Raw genomic sequence first — 24955 nt, 5'->3', positions numbered from 1 at the left:
GAATTTTTCGCGCGTTATAATTCGACGTTTTTTTCTTTCCGGATAATTGTTAATAATTCTTGTGATTCTTTTAGGACGTTATTTAATTGTCATCAATTCTGGTTTCTCCCGAAATGGTTGCCGTCGAACGTTTCGCGCGGCATAATCGCAGTCCGGCTGGTCCGGCAGTGTTTTGTCCAACGTGGACGAAAACGACCAATCGCGGGACAGTTAGAAAGCACAATGGAGGACAGGACGCAGCCGCGACGGTGACGTGTTCGTCGCGTACCACGTGGTCCACGTGTAGGATACACGTTCGACACGTCGCCCGCTGCTCCGCGTCGCACCGCCAGCCTGCGTTCGAATCGCCTCGACGAGAGTTCGTTGGCGTACGTACGTACGTTTTGTCGCCACGTTACTGCCGGTTCTCGCACAGAGAGGTGACCAGAGGAACGAAAAGTCTGCATAGGAGTTGTCTTCCGGGCGTCCAGTTCACCCATCTCGACCCGTAACGATCTGTATTTTACTTACAAGGCTTCCAGAACGCAAGCGCCGCTGAGATATCTGGTGTGTGTTTCAACGACCAAGCTGAATCCGTGGCGTTCCCCGAACGAATCTCTCGGCATTCTTCCAGATTGTTGACAAGAACAGTCGCACAATGGTGAGCATGATGAGTTTGAACGAGATTTCGGTATATCCGAAGGAAAGACTTTGACTAACACGTTCCTTTTTTCTCGGGGAAAAGCCCGCCGCGCCGAGCGCTACCTCCGTGGGATCCGTTGGACGGTCGCCCAGCAAGGCCGTAGCACCAAGAACAGGTGGTGGCGGCACAGTCAGACAGAGGAAAACCACCGTCACCACCTCCGCCAGGAACAGGAACACCGGCACGAGCTCCGGTGGCATGTGGAGGTTTTATACCGACGACTCGCCTGGCATTAAAGTGTAAGTAGAGTTTGGCTGAAGAGAAATTCCAGATTTTGACTGGAGATTGCGTGTTCCGTACGCGTGTCGAGTGCCAGATAACATGAAGAGATTCAGTACATGTTAGTTTATCACAATGTACTTTCACTTGTTATGAAAGATAACAAGAATAGATGTAATATATTAAAAAATTATAGGCAAAAATTAAAATGCCTACGTTGATTGATGTACAACATTGATAATTTATTTCTCTCTTACAATATCAATCTTCTCTCACATGTGTGTCTCGACAACGTTCTAATAAATATTGAATTCGCTTTGTTGCAGGGGACCAGTGCCAGTGCTAGTCATGTCCCTCTTGTTCATTGCATCCGTATTTATGCTTCATATCTGGGGCAAGTACACTAGAAACTAGATTTAAGTGCAATATACTAAGATTATTGGCCTGGGAAAGATAAGAAGCAATGAGCGCTCGAACTGCAAATTGCATCATCGTGCAATCAGGAATTGCCACCTCGAACAGGCTAATACGTGGTTTTTAATATGTACGCTATTAACAGTAATGTTAATAATAATATCATTGAAGGAACGCTCACAAAACACGTTACGACGCTGCGGACATCGTTACATAATCGACATATATTCATATTGATACACAGGAATATGGGATTAATGGGAAAGTCCGTTTTTTAAGCGAGTTTATCAACTTATTGTGAGAAAAGTGTGAGAGGTCTTTAGTTTGCATTTGTAATATTAAGGGTATTTACGCTATATAATATTGAAATAAATGTAATTTATTTTTACCCTAATCTGTTGATATTGTGCAGTTATTTGTAAGTGTAAATGAAGTATGGATTTCTGAAGCGGGACACCGTTCATAACTCCTTACACGTAACCTTTAACTTTTTACAATACATGATATATTTGCTACATAAATAATTTATGAATTTATTTTTCACATAAATTTTTCACATTGAGATTTATAAATCAAAATTTAATATTTAAGATTTGTTCATGGTAATGAAATTTTTTGTTATTTAATTGATCGAGTTAAGATTATACAGGTACTAGCTTAAACAAAAAATATATATCTTTCTATCGCACAGTATTTTATTTTATCGAGCACTGTATCTTCGTATAAAACCGTTGAATAAAATTAATATTTATAAATAAATCATTTTCTAAATTGTTTCATACAACCATATTGCAAGATAATTTTATGCTTGGTAAACTCATAATAATTTATACGCTGGTATTATTAATGAGCATATCTTGTGCATGTGGATGCTGCTGAATAAAATATTATAAAAAGAGCATAATCCTCTGTTAATAATCCATCCTCTGTTAATGATCTCATTGAAACGTATACGTTTTAAATACTATCGTAACAATTCAAATGTCGGTTTTCTCAATGGAATTTTTTATTCATGAAAACACCGTTTATTTTGTTCGAAGCTTTTTATTTCTGCAAGCGTGCACCACTGGCGTTCGCGGTTGCAACAGTTTTTCTACATCCATATTTTCGTTCCCGAGCGTTTTCAACGAGGCGCCGGCGCATCCAATATTGATTCCTGGCTCGATGAACCGAATTGCATTGCGACACTTCCGAATTGACGAAGCAGAAGATAAGCGTTATAAGGTAATCGCAATAAATACGTCCTGAAAATGCACGCGCAAAACGTGCACGATTGAAGCAAACGCTTAGCATGGAGGTCGAGGAAAAAAGATTGCAAACGAGCAATATGGAAGATTGGAACAAGAAGGGAGACAGGATACAAGAGGGGATAAAAGAGTGAAGGAAAAATAAGAGAGATTGACAGGAAGGGGAGAAAGAAATTTCAGAGTAGAGGGATAAAGATGAGTGAAAAGAAAAATAGACCAATGGTAAAAAGAATGGATGCTGCGATTAATATATGGAATAATTGTGATGAAAGAAAGAAAGGAAGCAGTGCGAATTAAGAAAGGAAAGGACTGAGGTTTAGAAAGAAACATCGTGAAAGGCGAGCGAAGGCAAAGAAGTTTTAAAGGGGTAGCTAGGATTCGAGAAAGGGACGTTCTTCGACGCTCTAGACTCTAATTTATTTATAATTATAGAAATCCGTGCGAAAAGTAGTTATAAAAAAAAAACTTATAAGATCTTAAAGAAAAGAAATTGAAAAATGTGAAAAGATACATTGATAAGTAGTAAATATAAGAGTAATCCGAACACGTGCGTATTTTAATTCATTCGAACAATCGATTGTCTGTAATCAATTAAAATAATCCCGCGATAATCCCTCCCCCTCCCGAAACCGACCCACAATGGATGGCACTGGATGGCACGCCGAGGTCGCGGATCCGTCTGACGCGGGTGTCCCTGAAAACGTGAACACCACGGGGACCTTCCCGCGCCCGCTGTGGCCCCTCGGCGGTGAGGAGGCGCTCCGAAGGCGTGCGCCGTGGAGGCGGACCGGGAGGAGAACGCGCATCGTAGGACGCGGCGGCACGAGGCCGGGAAGCGGGGGCGGGAGGCACGAGAAAGGGTGCCGCGCCGCACCGAGGCGATTCTCGTCCGCTCCGACCACCCCCCGCCGCGGGGGGCGGAGGACGCGCGCATCTCTCGTGCTCCTCCGCCGCCGCCGCCGCGCCGTCGAGGAGGGCTCGCGAGCGAGCGTCGCCGACCCGCGGCGGACTCTCACACACGTGATACCCGTCGTGCGGGGAGTGCGCGCCTCGTTTTAGCCGCGGCGACATCGGACTTCCTCCACGCCTGGCCGTCCGAGCGAAGCGGCGTCGGGGCGGGACGCGCGTTCACGCGCTGGGAAACCACCGCGAGAGATGCGGCTCTCCACGGGAGAGGTAATTTCCTCGCCGTCTCTTTCTCTCCCTCTCTCTCTTTCCCTCGGTGTTCGCTGCTTCGGGCCTCCCGCGTCAGAAAAATCGGGAGAACCGGAGTGACACCGATAGCGCTATCATTCCGCGACAGTGGACAGCGTTATATTTAAAGACGAGGGCGTTCGACGTTGCTTTATTCAACACCTCGCTCGATAATGAATAGAATCATGCACAGAGATGCACGCTAGATTATTTCGCAGAAAGAGGGAGAGAGAGAGAGAGAGGGAGGGAGGGACTGAAGGGAGAGAGAGCGAGGTTTTGAAGGTAATTCTAAATTCATAAGCTGTACGCGCGCTGGAACATTCTCAAATTATTCAAAATACCGTTGCCAAGAACGCGCACGGGTGTTCCTTATGTCGTAAATTTCTTAGCGAATTTCCCTGGGAATGGCCCTGCGTGTTACAGCGACGGGCACATCCTCGATCGCGTCGCGTTTTCCCGCATTGCGGAAATCGTAATATAACTATACACCACGTCGACGTGTTCACGGCGGCGGGATTTGTTCAGCTGGAGCGTGTAACTTGTTTATTTGCCATAAAATAGGATCCGGTGTCGACCGCGTTTCTCTTCTTCCCTCCGATACTGAATTTTTAAGGGCAGTAAGAAATCACGGAATAATTTATAATCACGACCCATAAATTGTACTATATAGGCTGCGTTCGGGGAGCGCGCTATTAGCGCTATTTGCTTATTCTATCCTTTGTTCTACACTTGATGAGCGATAAAGATAGAATGATGCAATAGCGCTAATAGCGCGCTCCTCGAACGCAGCCATAGTAGCGGCTTCTTTTTCTTTTTCCTATAATAGTTCCTACACAGCTCGGATTAGTTAAGTTCAAGTTGGTGATTGCCCGTTCTCTTTTGTTACAAATTTATTTGTACGTAAGACAGATAATTGAGTTAATTTTTAACTGACGTGAAAAGGCTTGATTACCTGTCTTGGCTGTTACGCGTGCTTGAAGATTAAGAAAGTAAAAATTCTATTTAATTTACTCAACATTTTCCTCCGCCATGCCAAACGGGGTAATTGTCGATTTTAAGGAAACGATCCTCAGATATAAAAAAGAACTAGAGCAATTAGTTCTGGATTAAAGCAAAAGGGTTTAAAGGTATAATTGATTCATCAGCGCGGATAATCGCGTTTTCAGAATCCGAGATAATTTGTCCGGAGGCGACTGAACGCGTCATCGAGGACATGGCGGTCGACATTTTGGACGAGGATCACCTCGCCGTGAGCGCGATCGTGACCGTCGGTATGCAGTTAATCTTCTTCATGATCGCGGCCACTTTCCAGCTGGACAAGTTGACGGACTTCGCCGGCGGCACCAACTTCATCATTCTCGCCCTCCTCACTTTCTTTCTCGGTCAAGTGGGCAAGGTACTTCTAACGCGTTACCTATAGTACCACCTCCCGTGCACGTGTGACCTACGTCAGGGGTGTTCGACGGATAAAATCTGGACGAAAACATATGGAATATTTGCGAACCTGAAGAAAGCGTGCGCGAAAATTTACCTGCGGATTACGATGAAAGAGCTCTCTTGAGAAATTCGACTCTCGTTTCGGTAACTTTAAGCCTATGGGATGCATTGCAGAAATTCAATCAGAAAAGAACCTACCAAGATAGGCTTGGAAAGTTTCAACAGACTCGAAGAAAGATAGAGAGATCACAAATTAGATGAAGATATTCTCTCACTTTATCACTTATACTGTTAATTACTATTAATGCTGTTAATTATTATTACTCGATTACAAGTTTAATATAGTCAAATTATATTAATTTTTATTGCAACTGTAAATAATCTTTGATAATAATTACGCGATACTTGAATTCGTAAATCATTCTTAGATCGATTCTCTCTCTCTCTCTCTCTCTCTCTCTCTCTCGAAGTTCGAATACGTCTTGAGACGCATTGCCGCGGCGTGTTGCCCCACCGTAGATTTTATCATCGACAGTTTTACCCTCAATGAAGCCGGTGCTATAAATAAAACGGCAAGATATATTTAATACCTATTAACGGATGACCTATGCCTGTCTATAAACTTTTTTTATACGACGCTCAGTCGTTTTACAAGCGTTTCACGAATCCGCATCGGTGTAAATAACACGGACGTAATCTTTTTCTCTTCCCCCGTGCAGACGTACGACAGCCGGCAGGTCATGGTGACCGTGTTCGTGTGCCTGTGGGGCGTGCGGCTCTCCGGATACCTCCTGTACCGAATCATCAAGATCGGCCGCGACAAGAGATTCGACGACCGACGCAGCAACGTGATCCGCTTCGCCGTGTTCTGGACATTCCAGGTGAAGTAGACAGACCGCGTGTCTCCGTTTCGCTCGCTCGCGCGAGCACGCCGCACCCGTTCCTTCTCGCGGGAGGTATTGATATCGAAGGGTAACGTTGACGGTTCGCAGGCCGTGTGGGTGTACGTCGTCAGCCTGCCTGTGATAATAATCAATTCTCCGCGCCACAAAATACCGCCCGCACCGAAGACGATGACGACACTTGACAGCGCCGGCACGGGCCTCTTCTTCATCGGCCTGCTGGCCGAGACCTATGCCGATCTGCAAAAGTTCGCTTTCAAGCAGGACCCGGTCAACAATGGAAAGTGGTGTAACGACGGTGAGATTACCCCTCCGACCATGCACGTATATCCGAAAATTCTTTTGCCGAACTCCGTTAAATCCTTTATGCTGCAAGTAAAATTTTAATGAAAGCATGGTTTGCGCGATTTCATTAATATTCGACAAACTTTGACGAAAGATGTTCGTCAAACTGATTTTCATATATATTAAAAATATATATATTATTAGGAGTTCTACATGTTGCTTTTTATTCAAAGATTTATGTCATTGCAACCGAAAAACGGACCTGGAAATGCTCGCCAAGAGACCCGATAAATTTCTTCGCGTTTTATACTTATTGCTTGGCTGTGCTCCAATTACCTCGATGACATTATTTCTCTCTTTCTTTTTGCTGAAGACCGTTGTCATTTATAAGTTAACGTTTCTAGGACTTTGGAGGCTCTCCCGGCATCCAAATTATTTCGGCGAGATCGTCGTCTGGTGGGGGATATTTTTAATATCCTTAAACGTCATCGAAGGAGCAGAATGGGTCGCTATTGCATCTCCGATCTTCACGACGTTTATTATTCTATTTCTGTCGGGGATGCCGTTATTGGAACAGGCATCGGACGAGAGATACCGGGAGTGAGTGTCGCAGAAGTGCATTGAGAATTTTTGCGAGCTTAAAAAAATAGTATTCTATCAGCAAAATTAAATATAAAATAAATGTTTATTGTATGTACTAATTTATTAAGAGGAATTGGAGTTTCAACGTAATCAGAAAGACATAATAATTTAAAGATAAATAATTAAGAAGTTATTTAAATTTTTGTTTTATAGTTTGTGACAAAATATATTAATGAATGCTGATTTATGCTCTATTGTATGTTCATGCGAATTTTGATCATTCATACTTCAACGTTCCGCAAATGTTTCCAGTAACGCGGAGTATCGCTACTACAAGCAATCCACGTCGCCGTTGATACCGATACCGCCGGCTATCTACGTCGAGGTGCCGCGTTTCCTCAAGTTCATCCTGTGCTGCGAATTCCCGTTGTACGACTCCCTGGACGTGAAGCCGAGGTCGGCCGTCACCGAGTCAACGTCCATCAGCCTCGCTGCGTCCACGTAGCTGTAGCCACACGCCGGACGACCGAATTCAGAGTCCGGCGTGCAGTCGACGGCAACAGCTACGACCAGTACAGCCCTCTGAGTGTTACCTTATCTCTCTCTCTCTGCGGCATCGAGCATCCCGTCTATCCGCTGACAAAAATATAAATTCCGACGGCCGAATCGCAATTTTCCCAATCCGATGTTCTATCAAGCGCGATATCGGCATCTCGAGGAATCATACGAAACTGTACTTGGTCGAGCGTACAAAGTTCGGTGTATGGAAACCGAGAAGATCCCTCTCCAAGGTGGAAAGGCTTATAAGACAAAGTGTTATTATTTTTGTAACTAAAAGCCCTTTCCGGCGTTAGGCGTAAACGGTACCGGCGACTTTTCGTACAGAATCGAATGATGAGATGAACAAAGAAAATTATTTTTGTAGCGACGTTATATGGGTACCAAAAGTAGTTTTATCGACCAATTCGAGCATCGTTTCTGTACGGCAAGTCGACGGTAATGATTTGATTAGCGGCTTTATTTATGTACGTACTTAAACTCTTATTTTAGATACAAGAAGAAAGATTGAAGATGATATATAATTTGTATGTCCTAAATAATATTCAGGCTTAAGAAGAACTCTTAAAAAGCGTCACTATATTCAAATTAGTCAACCGCTACGCGTACTTTAAATTGCATAAATTAATAATATTATATATTGTTCCAAGAGAGTAGTTCTTGCGGAAATAAATTAGGCAGCCGTTTACCGCGCTCGCTGTCAACTAACAGAAAAAGTATATGTCTTAAATAGCAGAAACGAAATTTAAAGCGAGATTTTAATGTAATACGAATAAGACGACGTAGGTCATTTATGAAACTAACGGTAATTTGTAAAATTAATGATCTGTAGTGGTTGGCGGTTGATACTGTCGGTTCGTTAAAGATAAAATAATTGGCAGAAACGCGCACAGAGATCGGAAGAGAAACGAAAGTGTGTGTACAGTATCTCAAGTCTCAAGTAACTCGGCAGCGAATAAGCAATATTTATCGCCAGAGACGTCAGGCGAACGTAATAAAACAGTCACGTTTACACTTCACCTAGCTCGCTATCACGATCGCTATCCATTCCGTTAGTACGTCATATAGGGTGCTTATGAGGAAAATTTAGATGCAATACGAACGTGTCCCGATTTCTTCTGTCCCGAGACTTTCGATCGAGTTATTGAGTCATAGCAATATCAAACATATCTCCGTGCCGAATAGAACGTTCCCAGAATACGAAATAAAAGTGAATTTCGAACGGAAGTCTATAAAGCATCTAACGTAGTAATAATGGAAATTACGACGCGCATGAAACGAATTTCTTCGTGGATAAACGATCCAAATGTTACTTCTCGATACTTCACTGTTACGTATGTCTTCAAAGTTCAGGTAATAAATAATTATTGATCCTAAATTGGGATTATTGATTGATTGACCCTTTCCTTACGATCACATTATTACGATTTGCAGCAAATGCATGTTATAGTGTTTCCTAAGTGTGGTCTGAAGAGATTTGGACAGCAGATCGCAATAAACGTCGACAGATTACGTAAAGTTCGCTTCATATTTATAAACACATTTTATTTGTTCGTATGTATATCGTTAATAAATGGTGATATAATAATGACAATGAAATGTATAGCGCCGAGCATAAAACGAGCAGTCATATTATAATAATTATTAATATTCCTCTTATAATAATCTTACTGTATTGAGTGGGCCTACCTACTGTGCTTGCAACGTTATGGTCTCTCTTGTCCAAATGTTTCTTCCATTCTCTAATTTATATTATTTACTCGCACGTAATAATCCATAATAATATGTAACCACAGGTGAAAACATATGCGCCGTCCTAAGTATAAACAGCATCATCCACTAATCTTTTTTTCATCATTTTTTCTTTACGTGATCATATATATATATATAGATGTATGTATATATATATATAATCGTTATCAATAATATAGTAAGCTACTTAAATGTAATATATCTCGTGTCTTCTCGTGGAATATGTTCAGCTGCCGTAGAAAAAAACTACGCAGCCGCTACGCAGTTCGTAGAAAAAACTTCAATTCCCGTTATACATCAAATTGTCGATTTTCGATGCGTGAAAGACACTTTGTATTACGCAAGGTAATTTTTTTTTCCTTAACACGTCCGAAAAATCGTATATCAATAAAATACGTGGGCAGCACAGCGTTTTGAGTACCAAGGGAAAAGAGATCAAAACATTACCTGTGCCTCTTCGCTAAAAGAAAGAAAGAAAGAGGGTATAAGAAAGGGGAAAAAAACGCAAGAGCTTGGAGGGAGCAAGGAATGGTGGATAAGGGGACGAAATATTACGACTCTGCTATACACGAATGGCATCTTCATCGCGTATCTAAGTCCGACTGCATTCGCGCGCGTCTACATATATACTATAATAATATACAAATAATAGGTAATAATATGTGCCGTCCATCGCTTATCGCGGTTCCTTACCCATTTGTCTAAAAAGTGATCGTAAAAGGCTGCAAATCGTATAGTCCGTACGAAATATAGGAATGAGTGTCGTCGTTAAAAGTAAAATTTGATTGCACGCGCTTCGAGATGATGCTGAAATGCAAACGGGATTTACGGCCAGACGGAAGAGCGGATCGAACCACTTTTCCGTACGGCCTGCTCAACTCCATTTGCATTCTACATTAGGCTGTCTGAGGACGTCCGTTGCTAGCCTGGTCAATTGGCGTGACTCGACTCTCGATTCGATTGTTGAAAGAACGCGAGAGAGAAAGAGAGAGAGAGAGAAGTAATTCAGTCAATCGATGACCCAACATTACGTTTTCGCGGATGGACATCGGATTACCTTCCTCCTATCATTATTATACGGTTAGTATTAATATTATTATTGTTGTCACATTCTCTTATTAATATTATTGTTACGTTAACATTAGCGTTATCATTAGTGTTATCGTAATGAAAAAATCTCGGATCGCGTCGATGAACCGGCTATGGGACGCAACGGTGCTTCCTCAGATGGTTTCGATAGACAATCTCTCTCAATGATATACGTCGTAAAAAATCTCTCGTCATACAAAATCTTTTAGAAACGTCATTTAACACGATATGAAAGTGAAAGTAAAAACGCGCGATACACGTGGTGAACGTATTAAAAACAAAAAAGGAAATTAACGTGAACTAAATTAAAAAGAAGATTGCGTTACGTTGCGCGCAGGACGCAAGGTAACTTATGCACAGCAAGGATCATTGAGAGAAGCGAAGTAGGAGACGCCTTAGAAGGCGGGGATCGGTATGCCCGTTCGCGCGACTCTACCCCCTCGCTTCTTCTTCTCTTCCTCTCCTCCCGTAACTACTTCTATCTTATAGCGTTAACGCTATATTGCATTTGGCCACTGTCGACAAAGACCCCAGCTGCGTCAGACTATTGCAGTTCGTATATTGCAATCCTACGTTTCTAATGACTTATGAGATAGCCCCGTTTTTTTGTGTTTTTTTTTTTCGTTTGTCCTTAGCAGAGCAGAGAAAGGGCGTGTGGGTTAGAGAATAGTCGTTCCGGTCGTGTGTGTTTCGAGTGTGTCAATGTGAAGTAACGCGTGATGCGCATTGAACGTATATAAACGAAGTATTAACATTATACATGAGTCTATTAATATCTATACGTATAAGTAGAGAGCTCTAGTCCCAAACCTCATCTCTTTCTTTTTTGCTTTCTCTCTTACGCACACGTACACACGTACACACTCTCTGCCTTTCTCTCTCACCCTTTCGTTCTTTCTCTCCCCCTTTCTCTCCAGCACACAATCTCTCACTTCCGGCAACTCCCTTCCCTCGTCATCGTTCTGTACGTGCTTTCTACATCGTCCTCGTCTCCGTCGTCGTTCGCATTCACGCAACCACGCTCACGCACGCACGCACGCACGCACACACACACACACTTTTACCGCCAACTATCCCTCTCTCTCTCTTTATCTCTATCTTTATTCATTTGCCAATACACCTTCGCGACTCTTCGCCTTTAAATCCTTGAAACGACTTATTACTTCCCTTTACAACGAGAGACCGCTTATTTGCCGTCCTTCTCTTTTTCTTTGTTCTCGTCAACTTCCTTGTCCTTCTCGACTTCCTTTTCCTCCTTGTCCGCCTTCTCCTTGTCGCCCTCTTTCTCCTCCTTGGACTCTTTGGACTCCTTCGCCTCCTCCTTGCCCTCCTTCTCCTCCTGCTTCTCGGGCTTCGGCAGATGCGTATTCATGTCCAGGCTGGAGCAGATCTCGTCCCAATCCGGGAAACATCGTTCTTTAACGCGCGAGCAATGCCCGACCAAGTTGGGACAGTTCTCGACCATGTAGTCTCGCAGGCTGTACGGCGTGTCTTTGTCGATGTACAGGATTTGAGCGAGATGCGCGAATGCTACCACGTCCATCTGCACAAACCCAAACAGATCGCCACCGAGGGACCAGTTACACAGATTGCCGAAATTGTAGCTCATAATCTTATATCTTCTATCAATCTTTTGCGGTAGAACTTTCAATATTAAATAAGATATTTTTATCTAATTGTCTTCTTCAAGTTCAATTAGTTAAAACCAATTAATTTTTACTCGACTGGGAAATCGAAAACCATCAAAGCTCGAACCAATAATTGCTATTTACTCAGTCCAATATTTGTGAGATAATTGAAAACAAAGCGACCACGAGAGCACCGTTTTGCCACGAGCGGCACTGGTTTTCACCGATATTATCTACGGCATCAGATTACATGTAACTGAAACTATTATTTACACAGCGAACCAAATATCACGCTGGAACATACCACCGTGATACGTGACGTAAAAACTCTTGACCGCCGTAGGCAACATGTTAACGGATTTAAGCTGGCCACACACACTTTTTCGTAACAGTAATAGTAGGATTTCGACCAATCGCGTTACTCGATTCGGAAACGTACGGCCGTACGTTCTCGAATCGAGCAACGCGATTGGTCGAAATCCTACTGTTACTGTTACGAAAAAGTGTGTGTCCGGGCCCTTAACGACACTTACGGTAGTCGGCTCGTCCCCGAAGAAGAAGGGCTTGTCGGCGAGCGTGTCCGAGAGCACCTTGAGATCAGTACAGCCGAATTGGGACACTTCCTCCGCACTGTGCACACCCATTCCCTGAGCCTTCACTTTCCTCGCGCCCTGCAACCAATCCAACTACCATCTCACTACAAATGGTCACGATATTTTGTTCTACGATTGCGCTTCCTCGTCGCGATACTACCTCTAGTTAGCACATTCATAGCACATTTATGGCCGCAAGTGGCAATTTGTGCACTCTAAGCGAATACTATGAATGATTCTGGAGATAGCATGAAGTAAACATTGTGATAACGTGTAAGTAGCGAAACTTGGTCGAAGTACAATTTAGACGAAAATAATGTTTTAGAAATCAGACTTGTTTTAGCGGATATCCAACAAGGTTTGCGTCGTTCTAAACTTGCATTTCACACTTATCCTTATATTCCATATTATTAATATCTATAGACGGAAACCTCGACCAGGACTCAACTAAGGCAGCTTTAAAGTGATTGCTGGATGAGACTGGCTATGCGAGGCATATTTTTGAATACTGGCAAAAATTGTGCAATGACAAAACTACAGTCAGTATTTACACGAATGCAAACTAGCATTAATGTGAGTGGTACATGCACAGCTAATCGAAAAAACGCGAACATACGAAATCGTGCGGTCTCGGCGAAATCAATGAGAGAAAAGGTCGAGGGGAAAAATTATTTTCGCATACAGCATGACCTTAGTTTGAATAATGGTGGAAATAATGTGGAATATAATTATGGAAATATGCAAATAAGTCGTACACGAAAATACGTATATGGGTGCGAATAAATTATTACAGCTGAATGATCAGAAATTGTGAAATGTGAATTGTCATTCAGTGATTTCTAACGTCCAAGTTGTATGCTAGGTCACACCGAAATCACAAGGCGAACGACAAAGCGAAACTTACCTTGCGTCCGAACGTGAGCTTGAAGAAGAAGTTCAGAATGGCGTTCGGGATACGTGATCCCAGGGCGAGCTGCAGATTGACCTTGTAGCCCTTCAGCACCTGATCCAGGTTCTTCGTGCGCCAGCACGCGACAACCCAGACGAGGTGGTTCTCGATCATCGATATCATGGCGTGGGAGACGCTTCGCTGCTCGGGCGTGAGACCGGCGTCCAGGTCCTTGCCGAATTTCTGGCTCAGTTCCCGCAGGATGATGGTGCTGTCCGCGATCTCCTCGCCGTTCAGCTCGACGAACGGCAGCTGGCCTTTCTTGGAGCGGAATTTCATCTTGTGGTCAACATTCTGGAAACAACCGAATAAGAGTCAGTCCTTTGCCAAAAAAAACGACAATATAATAATAAAATAAATTGTAACATAATATACGATAAAATTACATTTGCGATTCCAATGACTAAATATCAAACGATCCCTAGAATACTGATGTAACAACTTTGTGCGAGATCCAACGTAAAATAAAAAAACATATTTCGACGCATCGTGTTTATATTCGTTTGTGCAGCTTACTTCTATTGAATCGCAATAACGCGCGAAATTCCTTTTAACTTGAACAATTCGGGATAAAATTGCGGTGATATTTTTTTTCTCTTGACCGGAGCCTATGAATAAAATCGTCCCGGATCGATCGACAATATTTGTGCTTGTTATTCCGCATTGTAAAGCGGAATGTTGTGAAACGCTCTGCTGCGATTCTTCCGTAATAAATAACGCTGCATCGAGACGAACAGGCATACCCACACTCTCGCGAGGCACATGCTCTATTTATAGACGTACGTACCGCGTTAAACGCATAAGTGGGATATCGTGGCTTTCACAGGTGAATCAGCTTATTACATGTAATCTGCGAACGTTTCACGCGTTGATATACGGGGTGTCTCGGAATCATCGCTTGACCGACAAAAATTCATTGAATTCAAAGTATTTCTTTCTTCACGATAACTTAACGTATTTTTATCGTTACGACACGAATTTTTTATTATTAATATTCAATTAGTTTTGAATAAAGTTTCTATTAAGATAAGCTCCTCCTAGGAGTTATTAATTGAGAAACGAGATCTCGTGTCGAGATACATATGATTAAAATTCAATTTGTTGAAAGTGCTCTCTCGGCGAGAAACAGTTTCTTAATTTGTTAATAAATTCTCGTCGGCATAAAGTCGATTTTAAATTCATTACTCCGCTATTTTATTGGGAAGCAGACTGCGACGTTCCAGGAAGAATTTAAACTTGAATTTCATTATACAATTTAAGATATAGCGTATATAAAAATAAAACAGATTTATCCCAATGTTCCAAATATTACTGTCTCTTCTTGCTAATTAGAGAAAGATTAGATCTAAATGCTATTTGTAACAGATACACTTTCCACGCAATGTAGTCATGATAATATAAATTAACAATAATTAAGAGTGTCGTTTTATCATCAGATTAGAACAAGTGCCGTTAAACCTGCTGGGTGAGATTTTTGCGTGATATTGTACTTGAACGGAGCGTGTCTTCTCGCTCGCGCACGATTTGCCATGTGGATCGAGTGCCTCGCGCTCGTAAAATACCGAGGGTTAGCACCTTCAAAGTCAAGCCGAGAGGAGCGGATTCGCCGGGTACGACAACGCGTCTCGCCCCGAAAAACCGGCTCGCCGGCGGCACGCCGAAATGGAAATGAAACGGAAGAGCAAATCGCACGGAAGTTCGTAAAGGCGAGAGGGAAAACGGGGGGGAGAGAGGATTAAGGGACGCGTGCGAGCGCGGCGTGAGAAGTGCGCGCGGAAGAGCGACGAGGCCGACGAGACGAGAGGCTCGGAAGAGCGAGCTCGAAGCGCGAACAAAAGGGGCACGGACGCGCGCGCCGGGGGCCAATTACCGAGCCGAGGCCGGGTGTACGGAAAAAAAGAAAGAAAGAAAGAAAGAAAAAAAAAGAAAAGGAGAGGAGAGGAAAAACGAGAGGAGGACCGCAATGCTGCGTGAAATTTCAGCCGCGCTTGGAGAAAGCGGCTGAAATTTACGCGTCGCACTACGCGGATCCGCAACGCGGGTCCGTCGACACGAGGAGGAGGCCGCCGACGTACGTAGCCGGAGATCCATTGCTCCAGTTTTAACCCCTTCAGTCGGGCACACGGCGGCGAGATCGATGAGGGCTGGTTATTATACGGCCCGCGCATAATACGCGTTTGTCAGCTGTACGGGGGTCGGCCGAATGCCTCGCGTTAATATAAGCTGCCCGGATGAGTCATCCTTTTGCCGAGCCTCTCGTTCCCTCGATTGATTGATATCTTCTGCTTTTTTTTCCCTTCCTCCCCCCCCCCCCAATATTTGTTGATTATTGACTCTCGATATCTACGCGCGAGCGAGAACGTAGCAAAAAAATCTGTCGCGTGATCCTTTTGAGATCATTCTACTTTTGCGAGGGAAGAAAATGTGAAATCGGCGCTATTTTCACAGCTCTTGTCGTTCTCGTTACTCAGCCGAGCAATTTTCAATTTTTAATCTGCAATCCGTCGACAACGAAAAATAGTCGCAGGGCGGGGTTTTACACCGAACGTTGTCCCGCGCAGCACGCCCTCATTCCGGCACATTTGCGTCTCTATATTACGTCACGTTTATTATTTATCCGTTACATGTTTGATTCCGATATGATAACGATAATAACGAAGGCGAGGTCGGGGCGGGGTCACGGGGGCACTGAACGCCCATTGCCCCCGATATAAAATGCACCGGCATCCCTATTACGTCATGTTGTTATTTATTGGAAATTCTCGGGTTTTTCGAGAGAACGGCAGGATCGATCAATTCCGGCTGGTAATGACGACAGGGGACGAAAATATTCCGCAATATCTCTTCTCGATATAATACACGGGGTGTATTCCTGCTATATCGTATATTTGTGGGAATTTCTTACTGCCCTTATAAAAATTTTTATGGCATGTGCAATTACCTATTATTTCAATATTATTTTTTTATCATTAAATGGAATTTTCTAAACTTTTTCCGCAATATCTACTCTTCGCGATATAATACACGGGACACGGGGGCATCCCTGTTATATCGTATTTATGGAAATTTCTTACAAATCTTATTCAAATTTTGTATGGCATTCTCAAAGCGCAATTACGTGTTACTTCAATATTATTGATTTATTATTATTGAGTGGAATCTTCTATTATTCTTTTATTAATAACGAAGATCCTCTAACAAAGCTTAAAATAATCAAAGATCGTATCGCGATCTCCGATAATTTCCGAAGAGGGAGTTTAGTTGGTCCCACCCTACACGTAATCTATTAAAATCTTTTACGAGGGAGCACCCTTCGGCATCTCCGTTCTCGGTACACCGAAACAACGTTACATCTCGATACGTACAATCTTCGTCGTCGATTCCAATTCATGAGAACGATAACGAGGAGAGCGAATCCACGGGGCGGGGTCGTCTGAAACACTCGCTCGCGTTCGTCGCCTCGGCGCTCGCGCTCGCGCGCGCGCACACGCGGAGGAGCCGAAAGAAGTGGACGAAGGGTGGCTAGCCGGATCGGTGCAGGCGCAAGGGAGGAGCGCGCGAGCGGAGGACGATGAACTCGCGCGCGGCGCGGCGCGGCGCGGCGCGACGGCAGGCAGCTTCCGTCGCCTGGCAACGTCCCCACTTGGCCTCCCCCCCTCCCGCCGGGCGCAGCGTCAACACATTGGCACACACACATACGTACATACACACACATGCCGCACACATACACACAATTTACCCATGTGCACGCTCGCCGCATCGTACGCGCGCGTATGTGTGCATATACATGCCTAACACGCCTCATATATACATTACACCGCGTACTCGTATGTGATGATTTTCTCTTTCTCTCTCGCTCTTTCTTGTCCGCGTCATCGTAGTCACCCTCGTTGATCGTAGTCGTGGCCGCCGTCGTCGTTTGCGCTGATATTGATCGCGCGGGATGGTGCCGTGAACCGCCGCCGCCGCCGCCGCCGCCGCCGCCGCCGCCGCCGACGTCGCCGACGCCGTTTGCGCGCGGCGACGTAAGGGCACCCGGCACACGCACGCATCGCGCCGAAAAACCAGTCTCGATCGCGAAACAGGGCAACAATTCTCCCGATGAGGGGGAGACGAAGGAGAAAGAGGGAGAAAGAGACAGAGGGAGAGACAGGAGCGGGGACCTGTCTCTGTATTGGGGCACAGATGCGTCCCAGGGTCAAAGTTCGGGATGTTATCGATTAGACTGTGGACCGTTTACGTTAGGTCCAGGTAGAACGAGGGCGGCCGAACTGGCGTATTTATCGATCGCTTTTGATTATATTCTATTTAGAGCAGAGGCCACGGGTCCCTTTAAGCTTTCTCGGTAAATGCGCGGAGCATGAAATTGTGATATTAGAGAATCGGGCGCGAATCGCGAGCGGATTCCATTTTGAGGATCCAGACGATTAGTCAGATACGCGAGATACAATTTTTCAACGCATCATTTTTACTCGTCTTACAGCAAGTATGAAAAAAACTGCGCGAGATGCGTATTTAAGAAACATATACAGTCTATCGTTATAAAGCAAATTGTACAAAGAACAAATCTTATTGATCACAACATAATCTAAGCAATTGTGATTTTAAGAAAGAAAAACGATGTATAAATATACATTTGTAGTTTCAATAATATATATTCATATATTTCTTTTATAATCTTAAGTCATCAAAACTCCACGATCCTTTTTAAAACCGAACATCCTTAATGGGAATTTCGAGAAGGGCATCGTAAAGAGAAATTTCCACGTTTGAGATCTCTGAATACGCCCGAGGAGCTGCAAATCAGCTTGGTCCGCGCCACGCGACAATACGCCGCATCGCGCGCAATCTATGCATATATCCGATACATCCGATCCCCCATTCATCCTAATGGACCAGAAGCGTACTGTTTCCACGCCGTTACGTCGTCCGACGCGACGTTCCAACGCGACGGATGTCGCCGGAAGATTTGCATGTGTACGCCATCGAACGTGCGTCGCGTGGCACAGCATAATTGGCTACTTATCGCTATATATGCCCATAGCGCGCGGGCACACACGCAAAATACGCGATTTCGCGCGAGACACGCGCGATGCATCGATTCGCATCGCACTACCATCGCGAGAACGCTAACCCATCGGCGTATAGTTTCGACATCGAATTCTTGGCCTCCTCGCGCGCGCGCGAAAGAAAATTCCTCTCGTCTCTTCTTCCTTTCGTCGCGTCCCGCACGCCGCAACCGTCACTCGACTCCAATATTCTTTTATCGTTAACTTTAAAGAGTTAAAGAGAGTTCTAAACTCGACGATTGGCTCGTCGAACGGGCGATATCGACAGCAAGGAAGAAACGAAAGGAAGTCGCGACCAGATCGAATTTAACAATTGAAGAGAAATTGATTGCCAATTTTGGAAAACACGTTACGCTTCGATACGGCGATCGTGACGAGAGAAAAGTCCCGTCCTGATTTCGTTGAAAATCGTTCGCATTCGTCAAAAGTGACGTTTCTAAGTTATTATAGTAATAAAGGGATTTAACACGTTCGCCGTTCGTGCATCGCGAGCGACATATAACGCCGATATATCGCGCGTGACGCACGAACGTCGAAATGTGTTGAGGCACTTTTAACTGACGGCGCTGGAGATAAAAAAAAGAATGAAAGACGAGTTAAACACGCATAGTATCGCTCGGCGTGTCCGTAGTATCGCGTCGCTTGGATCAAGTAGATTGCTAGCTCAGCTAACTTACCAGATAATCCTTGGCTTCATCTCGCCCACTGTGTATTCAAAGTGTTAGACAGCGAACGTAAATTAGCCTCGCGCGAGCGCTTGTATGAAAAATTCCTTCCTTCTTACGACGAATTATCGTTCTTATAAACGGACGTCTTAAAAATAACATCCGTCTTTCTTTTGTATCTTTTTTAAGTCTATGCTAGATAAGCAACCCTTTCCAGCGACAAATAAAATGATGTCCGTTGCGCATATTTCAAGTTAATCGTATATATTTGAAATCAATCGAATTAATAACTAAAATAACATATCTTTAATTAGAAATAAAAATAATATATTCTTATCGAGCAAAAATCGGAAACTTTTTAACGCAGCTTTTTCGGACTTTTTTTCTCTCTTGAAAATCGTAAAAATAAGCGAATTGATTCTCCGATAATACGATATGCGGCAACGTTGGATGCAAATTGGTAAATTGCAAAATGGCAAATTGTGGGATCGAAATAGGAAAGATCGAATCTCAATCGGACGCCGAATGGTCGCGCGCGTGCGATCAATAGGCGCCGACGAATGCGAAGTTGCACTCTTGTTTCAGTAATCAGTCAAATTGGGAGAAACACCACGCCTTGCATTCACGGACGGTGAATTATCTCGACATTTAACCCGTTGTTTCCTCGAGCGTGACACCGTAAAGTCGCACAATGGGGCCCGTTCACGTCGCGTAAACTATCTTACGAAACACGATAACCGCGCGTCGATATCCTTCCATGCAACAAATAGCTCCGGGTAACTCGTCCGAGGCCGAGGAGAGCTTCTCAACGCTGCACTGTCCAGTTTCGAAAACGGAATTATGGCATAACAGAAAGAAATTTATGTTGTTTTTCCATTTTTTGCGAAGCAAACGGTATAACTGTATAATTTTTAAACACGTGAGTAAAGAAATAATCCATTAATAAACTACAGATTAGCGATGTGTGATCAATTATAAAACAGTTAAGTCTTAAAAAAGATTTCCATATTTACATTTCAAACAATATATCTTTTTCTAAATAATTCCAAGTGTATAGATTCTCTTTTTAGAATTTATCAATTTTAAAAAAGGATCTAATCTTGCTGCTATTTAAAAATCACAAATAATTATCTTCAGTTAATCGTGATACAATTAAACTCGTATGCCACAAATGCACATCTTATCACGTCTTCGCATATAATCCGAAAGATTCCTATATATTTCAGATAACTTTGTAGATATATTTACTGTACAACATTCGTGTCGCGCCTTTCGCGATGACATTTTTCCGTCATTTAATTAAATCGTAGGCAGATAAGAATTCTAAAGAGTTCGACTACTCCGCGCAACAATCTACGAAGTGATATGCAAATCGATTTATTGCACCATCGATTTATTGCCTCTTCATTATGACACTGTTGTCGGCGTCGTTACGAGTAATTGCGATTGCGGCACCGCGGTATATCATCAATAAAACGAACCGAGCGAAGGTAGAGATAAAGAGACAGAGACAGAGAGAAAGAGAGAGAGAAAAAAAAAGTTTGTTTTGCGTGAGGGGGGAAAAAAGGGAAACCGCGAGAAAACGCGAGACAGAGAACATTCGGGGGACGTGCGGCAGATTGGCGAGCATCGTCTATTTTTCTATGGAGTGCAATGAACCCCCGCGTCCGCCACGCCATGCCATCCCGCCGGGCCCGCCGTGACGGAATGAATTTCTCGCGGTCGAGGAATGTCAAGCGGAGAGACCGCGGGAGAGAGGGAGAGAAAGATGAAAGAGAAACGGACCGCGAAGAGTCAAAGTAAGTTTCCCCTCCTCCCCCCCTTTCTGCCCTTTGCGCCGCGGCGTCGATAAGATAAGCCGTAATGAGGTTCAATTGGAAGATTAATTAATTAAAACCCACGGCGAAGGAGTTAAATTGGACGATATTGCGGACGGTATGTAGGCACGCCGCGCTGCTGCTGCTGCTGCTGCCGCTGCTGTTAGTGGACCGGCGACCGGCGACGACGGGAGCGAGAACGCGTACCCGGGCGTGGATACGAGAGATGGGCGGCCGCGCGCGCGAGATGGAGGCGAGGAGAGAGAAAAAGAGAGACGAGGGCGCGCGAGGGATTTACAGCTGCCGGGATACGGAGACCCGTAATTATGTTGCGGCCGGCCTCGGCGTTGACGAACGCGAGGCGTTTTCTCGGCAGCGTCAAGCCCCGCGACTCCGGAACGTTTCGTTACACGACGCTTCCTCGGCGGCTTCTACTTCGATGCTCCGAACACGTTTAACGCTTCATATTCTCGTGTCTCTGACGTTGGCCAGGTATACACTCCGCAGCGCAGAACGGAGTTTGTGTTGAACGGTATTAATTAATCTAAATTTCTGACAGATCGCGTGAACGCGCGATATTTTCCTCGCTGGCATCAATTTACGATTGAAAAAATATTCTACTCGTTTGTAGAACGAAATATTGCTAGTATCATAATAATCCCATGTCCATTTATAAAAGTTATTTCCAGATACATTTTAAATCAGATTTTATTTAAACCTCGGTATAATTACACTCCTCCATTATTTTTGAAATTTAAACAGAATTTATTTTAAAGGTATGATTTTTGCAAATTAACGTGATAAAATTTCATTATTTTCGATCGTAAGTTTACTTTGTATTAAATTAAAAAAAAAAGCGGAATTAACGAAGAAATTTATAGCGCGTAAAAAATTTGCGAGTTAATCGAATCCTAGCCAAAGACTCGAGCTATAAATTCTTGCTGTCGGAATTACCGAGGAAGTGTCTAATCGTACTCTCAATAAGGTTATACGATTCTTAGAAGATTAATAAATTATATCACCGAGGCTCGTTTAACGCCTTCGTAAGAATCTTCGTCGATATTTTTTTTCCTAGAACACGGGACCGCAATACACTGCGCCGTGACAAGTCGTATAAAATAATTACGGCGGACGAAGGAGCGTGTCTCGGAAAATAGCGACGGGCGCGAGCGGACGCCGCGCGCGCGCGCGCGGCGCGTTACGATTCCGCTCCGTATAACGAGAAGAGGAGAGAGGAAGACAATCGCATTTCCAGAGCGGGCAATCTAGTACTACCGACTAATGGAATGTAATAGAACGCTTGCCAGTCACCGCGCCTTGCCCTCTCGCCGTCCTTTCCGTCGCGTCTTCTCCCCTTTCTGCCCTCTTCCCGGTTTCGCTCGCCTCCTCGCGCCTCCGACGCATCCGCAGACTTTTCTCTTTGTTCGCGCGCTTTGTTCTTGTTTGCGAGAGATACGCGCGCGCGCGCGCGCGCGGTGGCTCCAAAAAGAGAGAGGAAGAAAGAGAGAGCGAGGTCTCTCGTCTCGCTATTTTAAGAGACGCGCTCCCGCCCCCGCATTTATTTCCGCCGCATTTTATTTCTATATATGCCACCGTGCAGTTACTTGAAATTAGACAGCTGGCGCGCCCGTAAAAAAATCCCGCGGCGCAGGCGGATCAACGAAGCGCGCCGCGCGCCGCGCCTCGTGTCCACCGTTGTCACGTCTCGCGACAACGGTAATTAAATGTGCTGATGTTATGACTAGCTACTCTGACGACTTTAGCCACTTTGCGATCCTTAGTTGTGGAAATAATCTCCCTGCTGCTTCTCCAAGAAAGAGGAAGGGAAAGGAAAGGAGAGAGAAAAGAATCTTGCGTTTTATTTGGAAATACTAATGCCCGTTAAGGGCATAAGAGTGCATTTAATATTTATAAAATCTAAAAACACGCTTTAATTCTGGAATATATTTAATTTTTTGGCTCTTTTTTTAAATCGATTTTTCCGTTCTATTTCTGTCATCGTACTTTATTGTGATTTATTGACAATGGAACTGTGAAAGGATTCAAATTTGGTAAAAATGAGCGGTTATGAATGGGGGAATATTGAAATATATGAATAACGTAAATAACTATCGAATGTCATAAACTAAAACTGAAAATAAAAATTGAAAAGTACGAATCAGCGACGAACGACAGCTATACCGTTCGAAAATGCTGCGCTCGAATTTTTGACATATCTTGTAACGTTATATCTCATCACTCACGGCTGCAAATTAATTAGCTTGCATCTGGACTTCGAAGAATGAAATGCAAGCAGGCGAGAAAGGCGAAATTTAATACGCGGCACAAAAAATCTTTTCTTCATATCTTAATTTGTATCACCGGCAAATATTCGTATGCATCAACGAATATACCTTCTTGCTACGTAATTAATATTAAACTCTGATATTAAACCGTTAAAATACAGCCGACGTTCCGTTTTTACTAAATCAGACTTTACAGGCAAGTCTTTTCACAAGTTTGAAATTTACGTCTCACTTGAAAGAAACTTGGAGAGAAACTTAGGGAGAGACCGCGTAGACAAGCGCGAAAGAAGAGGCAGCTCAGCTAATAAGAATTATATTTAGAAACGTTCGTTACTGCAATGCGAGTTACGTGCCATATTGCTCGAAGGTCTCGATCGTGACTGACGCTTACTCATAACAATAACAACGCCAACGTGAAAGAAAATTCAAATATATACTTATTGCAAAAAAGAAGGACTCTCGTATACTGCATTTTTTTTTTAATATTATAGAAAGAAAGATTCAAATATCTTCGGTGATCAGAAAAGTGTATATTGTAGAGCACATTGTACGAAAGAAAAATTGTCTGCTGTATAATTTTTACTTTTTTGCTCCACTGAATCGCGTGATACAAGTAACAGACACGAACTAAGCACATCGTATTTCACGCGCAGTTAGTACGTCCCAGGAACAATGTGCACATTGTTCGTAACGTGTATGCACAAATTCTGTACACATAATTTGCATGAACCATCGCTTGCAAATCTTTACTGCGTCTCTAGAATCATGCAAGTTTAGAACAATGGCAATAGAGAAGATAAACAGGCGGTAATAGGCGCATAATAGAATCCGGGTTATCGGAACAGAATTTTCAAGTCACCGGTTAATTCACCGGTACGCCATATAGGTATCGTGTATAAAGTAACACGGGTTTCCGATTTCTATCCTCGTATTTCATGCATATGTTCGATAAAACGAGAATAGTTCGGCGAGAGCCAGAGGATACGACGCAGCGTTGATGTTCTATAAATAGTCACGTGGAAAGAATGCAATATTGAAGAATTTGCCGACCGAACGTTATATTTTGAGCAAGGTCCATGGAAAATCAATTGCTTCCAGTTAGACCTTTCTTTAGGAATTCTCCGAAATTCCTGCGAGGCCACACTTTATTACCGTGATATCTTTTTCGGCACGAACACGTGCGCATGCCTTGAATTCGAGAGTCTCTCAAAAGGGGATCCCCCGTGGAGCCTCGAGACCACCCAGGGAACAGCTTTATCACAAGTTTGCTTTATCGGAAACGTTCCCGAAGGGAGAACGTTCCGAGAGAGAGAGAGAGAGAGAGAGAGAGAGAGCCCCGTCCGCGCTCCGGTTTTGCGATATGAATAATAATCGCGGCGAAAAACGCGGGGAACAATACCCGCGTTTTACCTTCAGAAAACGGATTTACGACTGATTGTAAGCCGCACGACGCATTTTCCTCGACGACAAAGACGAACGTTACCGGAGACACGTTACCGAGAAGCGGTTCGTAACGCTCGTTGGCAACGATGATGCGCCAGGTGCGCGGACTTTCGTGCGTATGAAATGTCGGGCGATTCGGGCTCAC

General features: G+C 43.8%; 3 protein-coding genes across 5 annotated transcripts in view; 2 read left to right on the top strand and 1 right to left on the bottom strand.

The window, feature by feature from the left end:
* Positions 1-272: 272 nt before the first annotated feature.
* Positions 273-1709, top strand: Sec61beta (Sec61 translocon subunit beta). The gene is made up of 3 exons (XM_071707158.1): positions 273-640; positions 725-921; positions 1228-1709. Exons 1-3 carry the CDS (start codon positions 638-640, stop codon positions 1313-1315), a joined length of 288 nt encoding a protein of 95 aa, XP_071563259.1. The 5' UTR covers positions 273-637; the 3' UTR covers positions 1316-1709.
* A 1654-nt stretch (positions 1710-3363) lies between these two features.
* Positions 3364-8898, top strand: LOC139773000 (uncharacterized). 2 transcript variants are annotated; one of them, XM_071707151.1, is made up of 6 exons: positions 3365-3738; positions 4923-5152; positions 5913-6074; positions 6186-6393; positions 6785-6980; positions 7275-8898. In XM_071707151.1, exons 2-6 carry the CDS (start codon positions 4970-4972, stop codon positions 7465-7467), a joined length of 942 nt encoding a protein of 313 aa, XP_071563252.1. In that variant the 5' UTR covers positions 3365-3738; positions 4923-4969; the 3' UTR covers positions 7468-8898. The 2 variants fall into 2 exon arrangements, with proteins under 2 accessions (XP_071563253.1, XP_071563252.1); XM_071707152.1 differs by lacking the exon at positions 4923-5152 and having other exon boundaries at positions 3364-3738.
* A 146-nt stretch (positions 8899-9044) lies between these two features.
* The window catches only part of Fax (failed axon connections), a 29134-nt gene continuing 13223 nt past the window's right edge, over positions 9045-24955 (bottom strand). The window contains exons 2-4 of one of the 2 annotated variants that reach the window (XM_071707149.1): positions 13487-13825; positions 12523-12675; positions 9045-11904 (exon numbers count right to left, since the gene is read on the bottom strand). In XM_071707149.1, the coding sequence (XP_071563250.1) occupies positions 11548-11904; positions 12523-12675; positions 13487-13825 (849 nt within the window). In that variant the 3' untranslated portion in view covers positions 9045-11547. The remainder of the gene's footprint in view (positions 11905-12522; positions 12676-13486; positions 13826-24955) is intronic. The other variant, XM_071707150.1, reaches the window with a different exon arrangement.

This window comes from Temnothorax nylanderi, unplaced genomic scaffold, assembly GCF_030848795.1.
Source record: "Temnothorax nylanderi isolate EJ_2023f unplaced genomic scaffold, tnyl_v1.0 TNYL_tig0056_pilon, whole genome shotgun sequence".
Lineage (NCBI taxonomy): Eukaryota > Metazoa > Arthropoda > Insecta > Hymenoptera > Formicidae > Temnothorax > Temnothorax nylanderi.
Note: the sequence above shows the minus strand (reverse complement) of the source record. Positions and strands in the feature narration are given on the sequence as shown.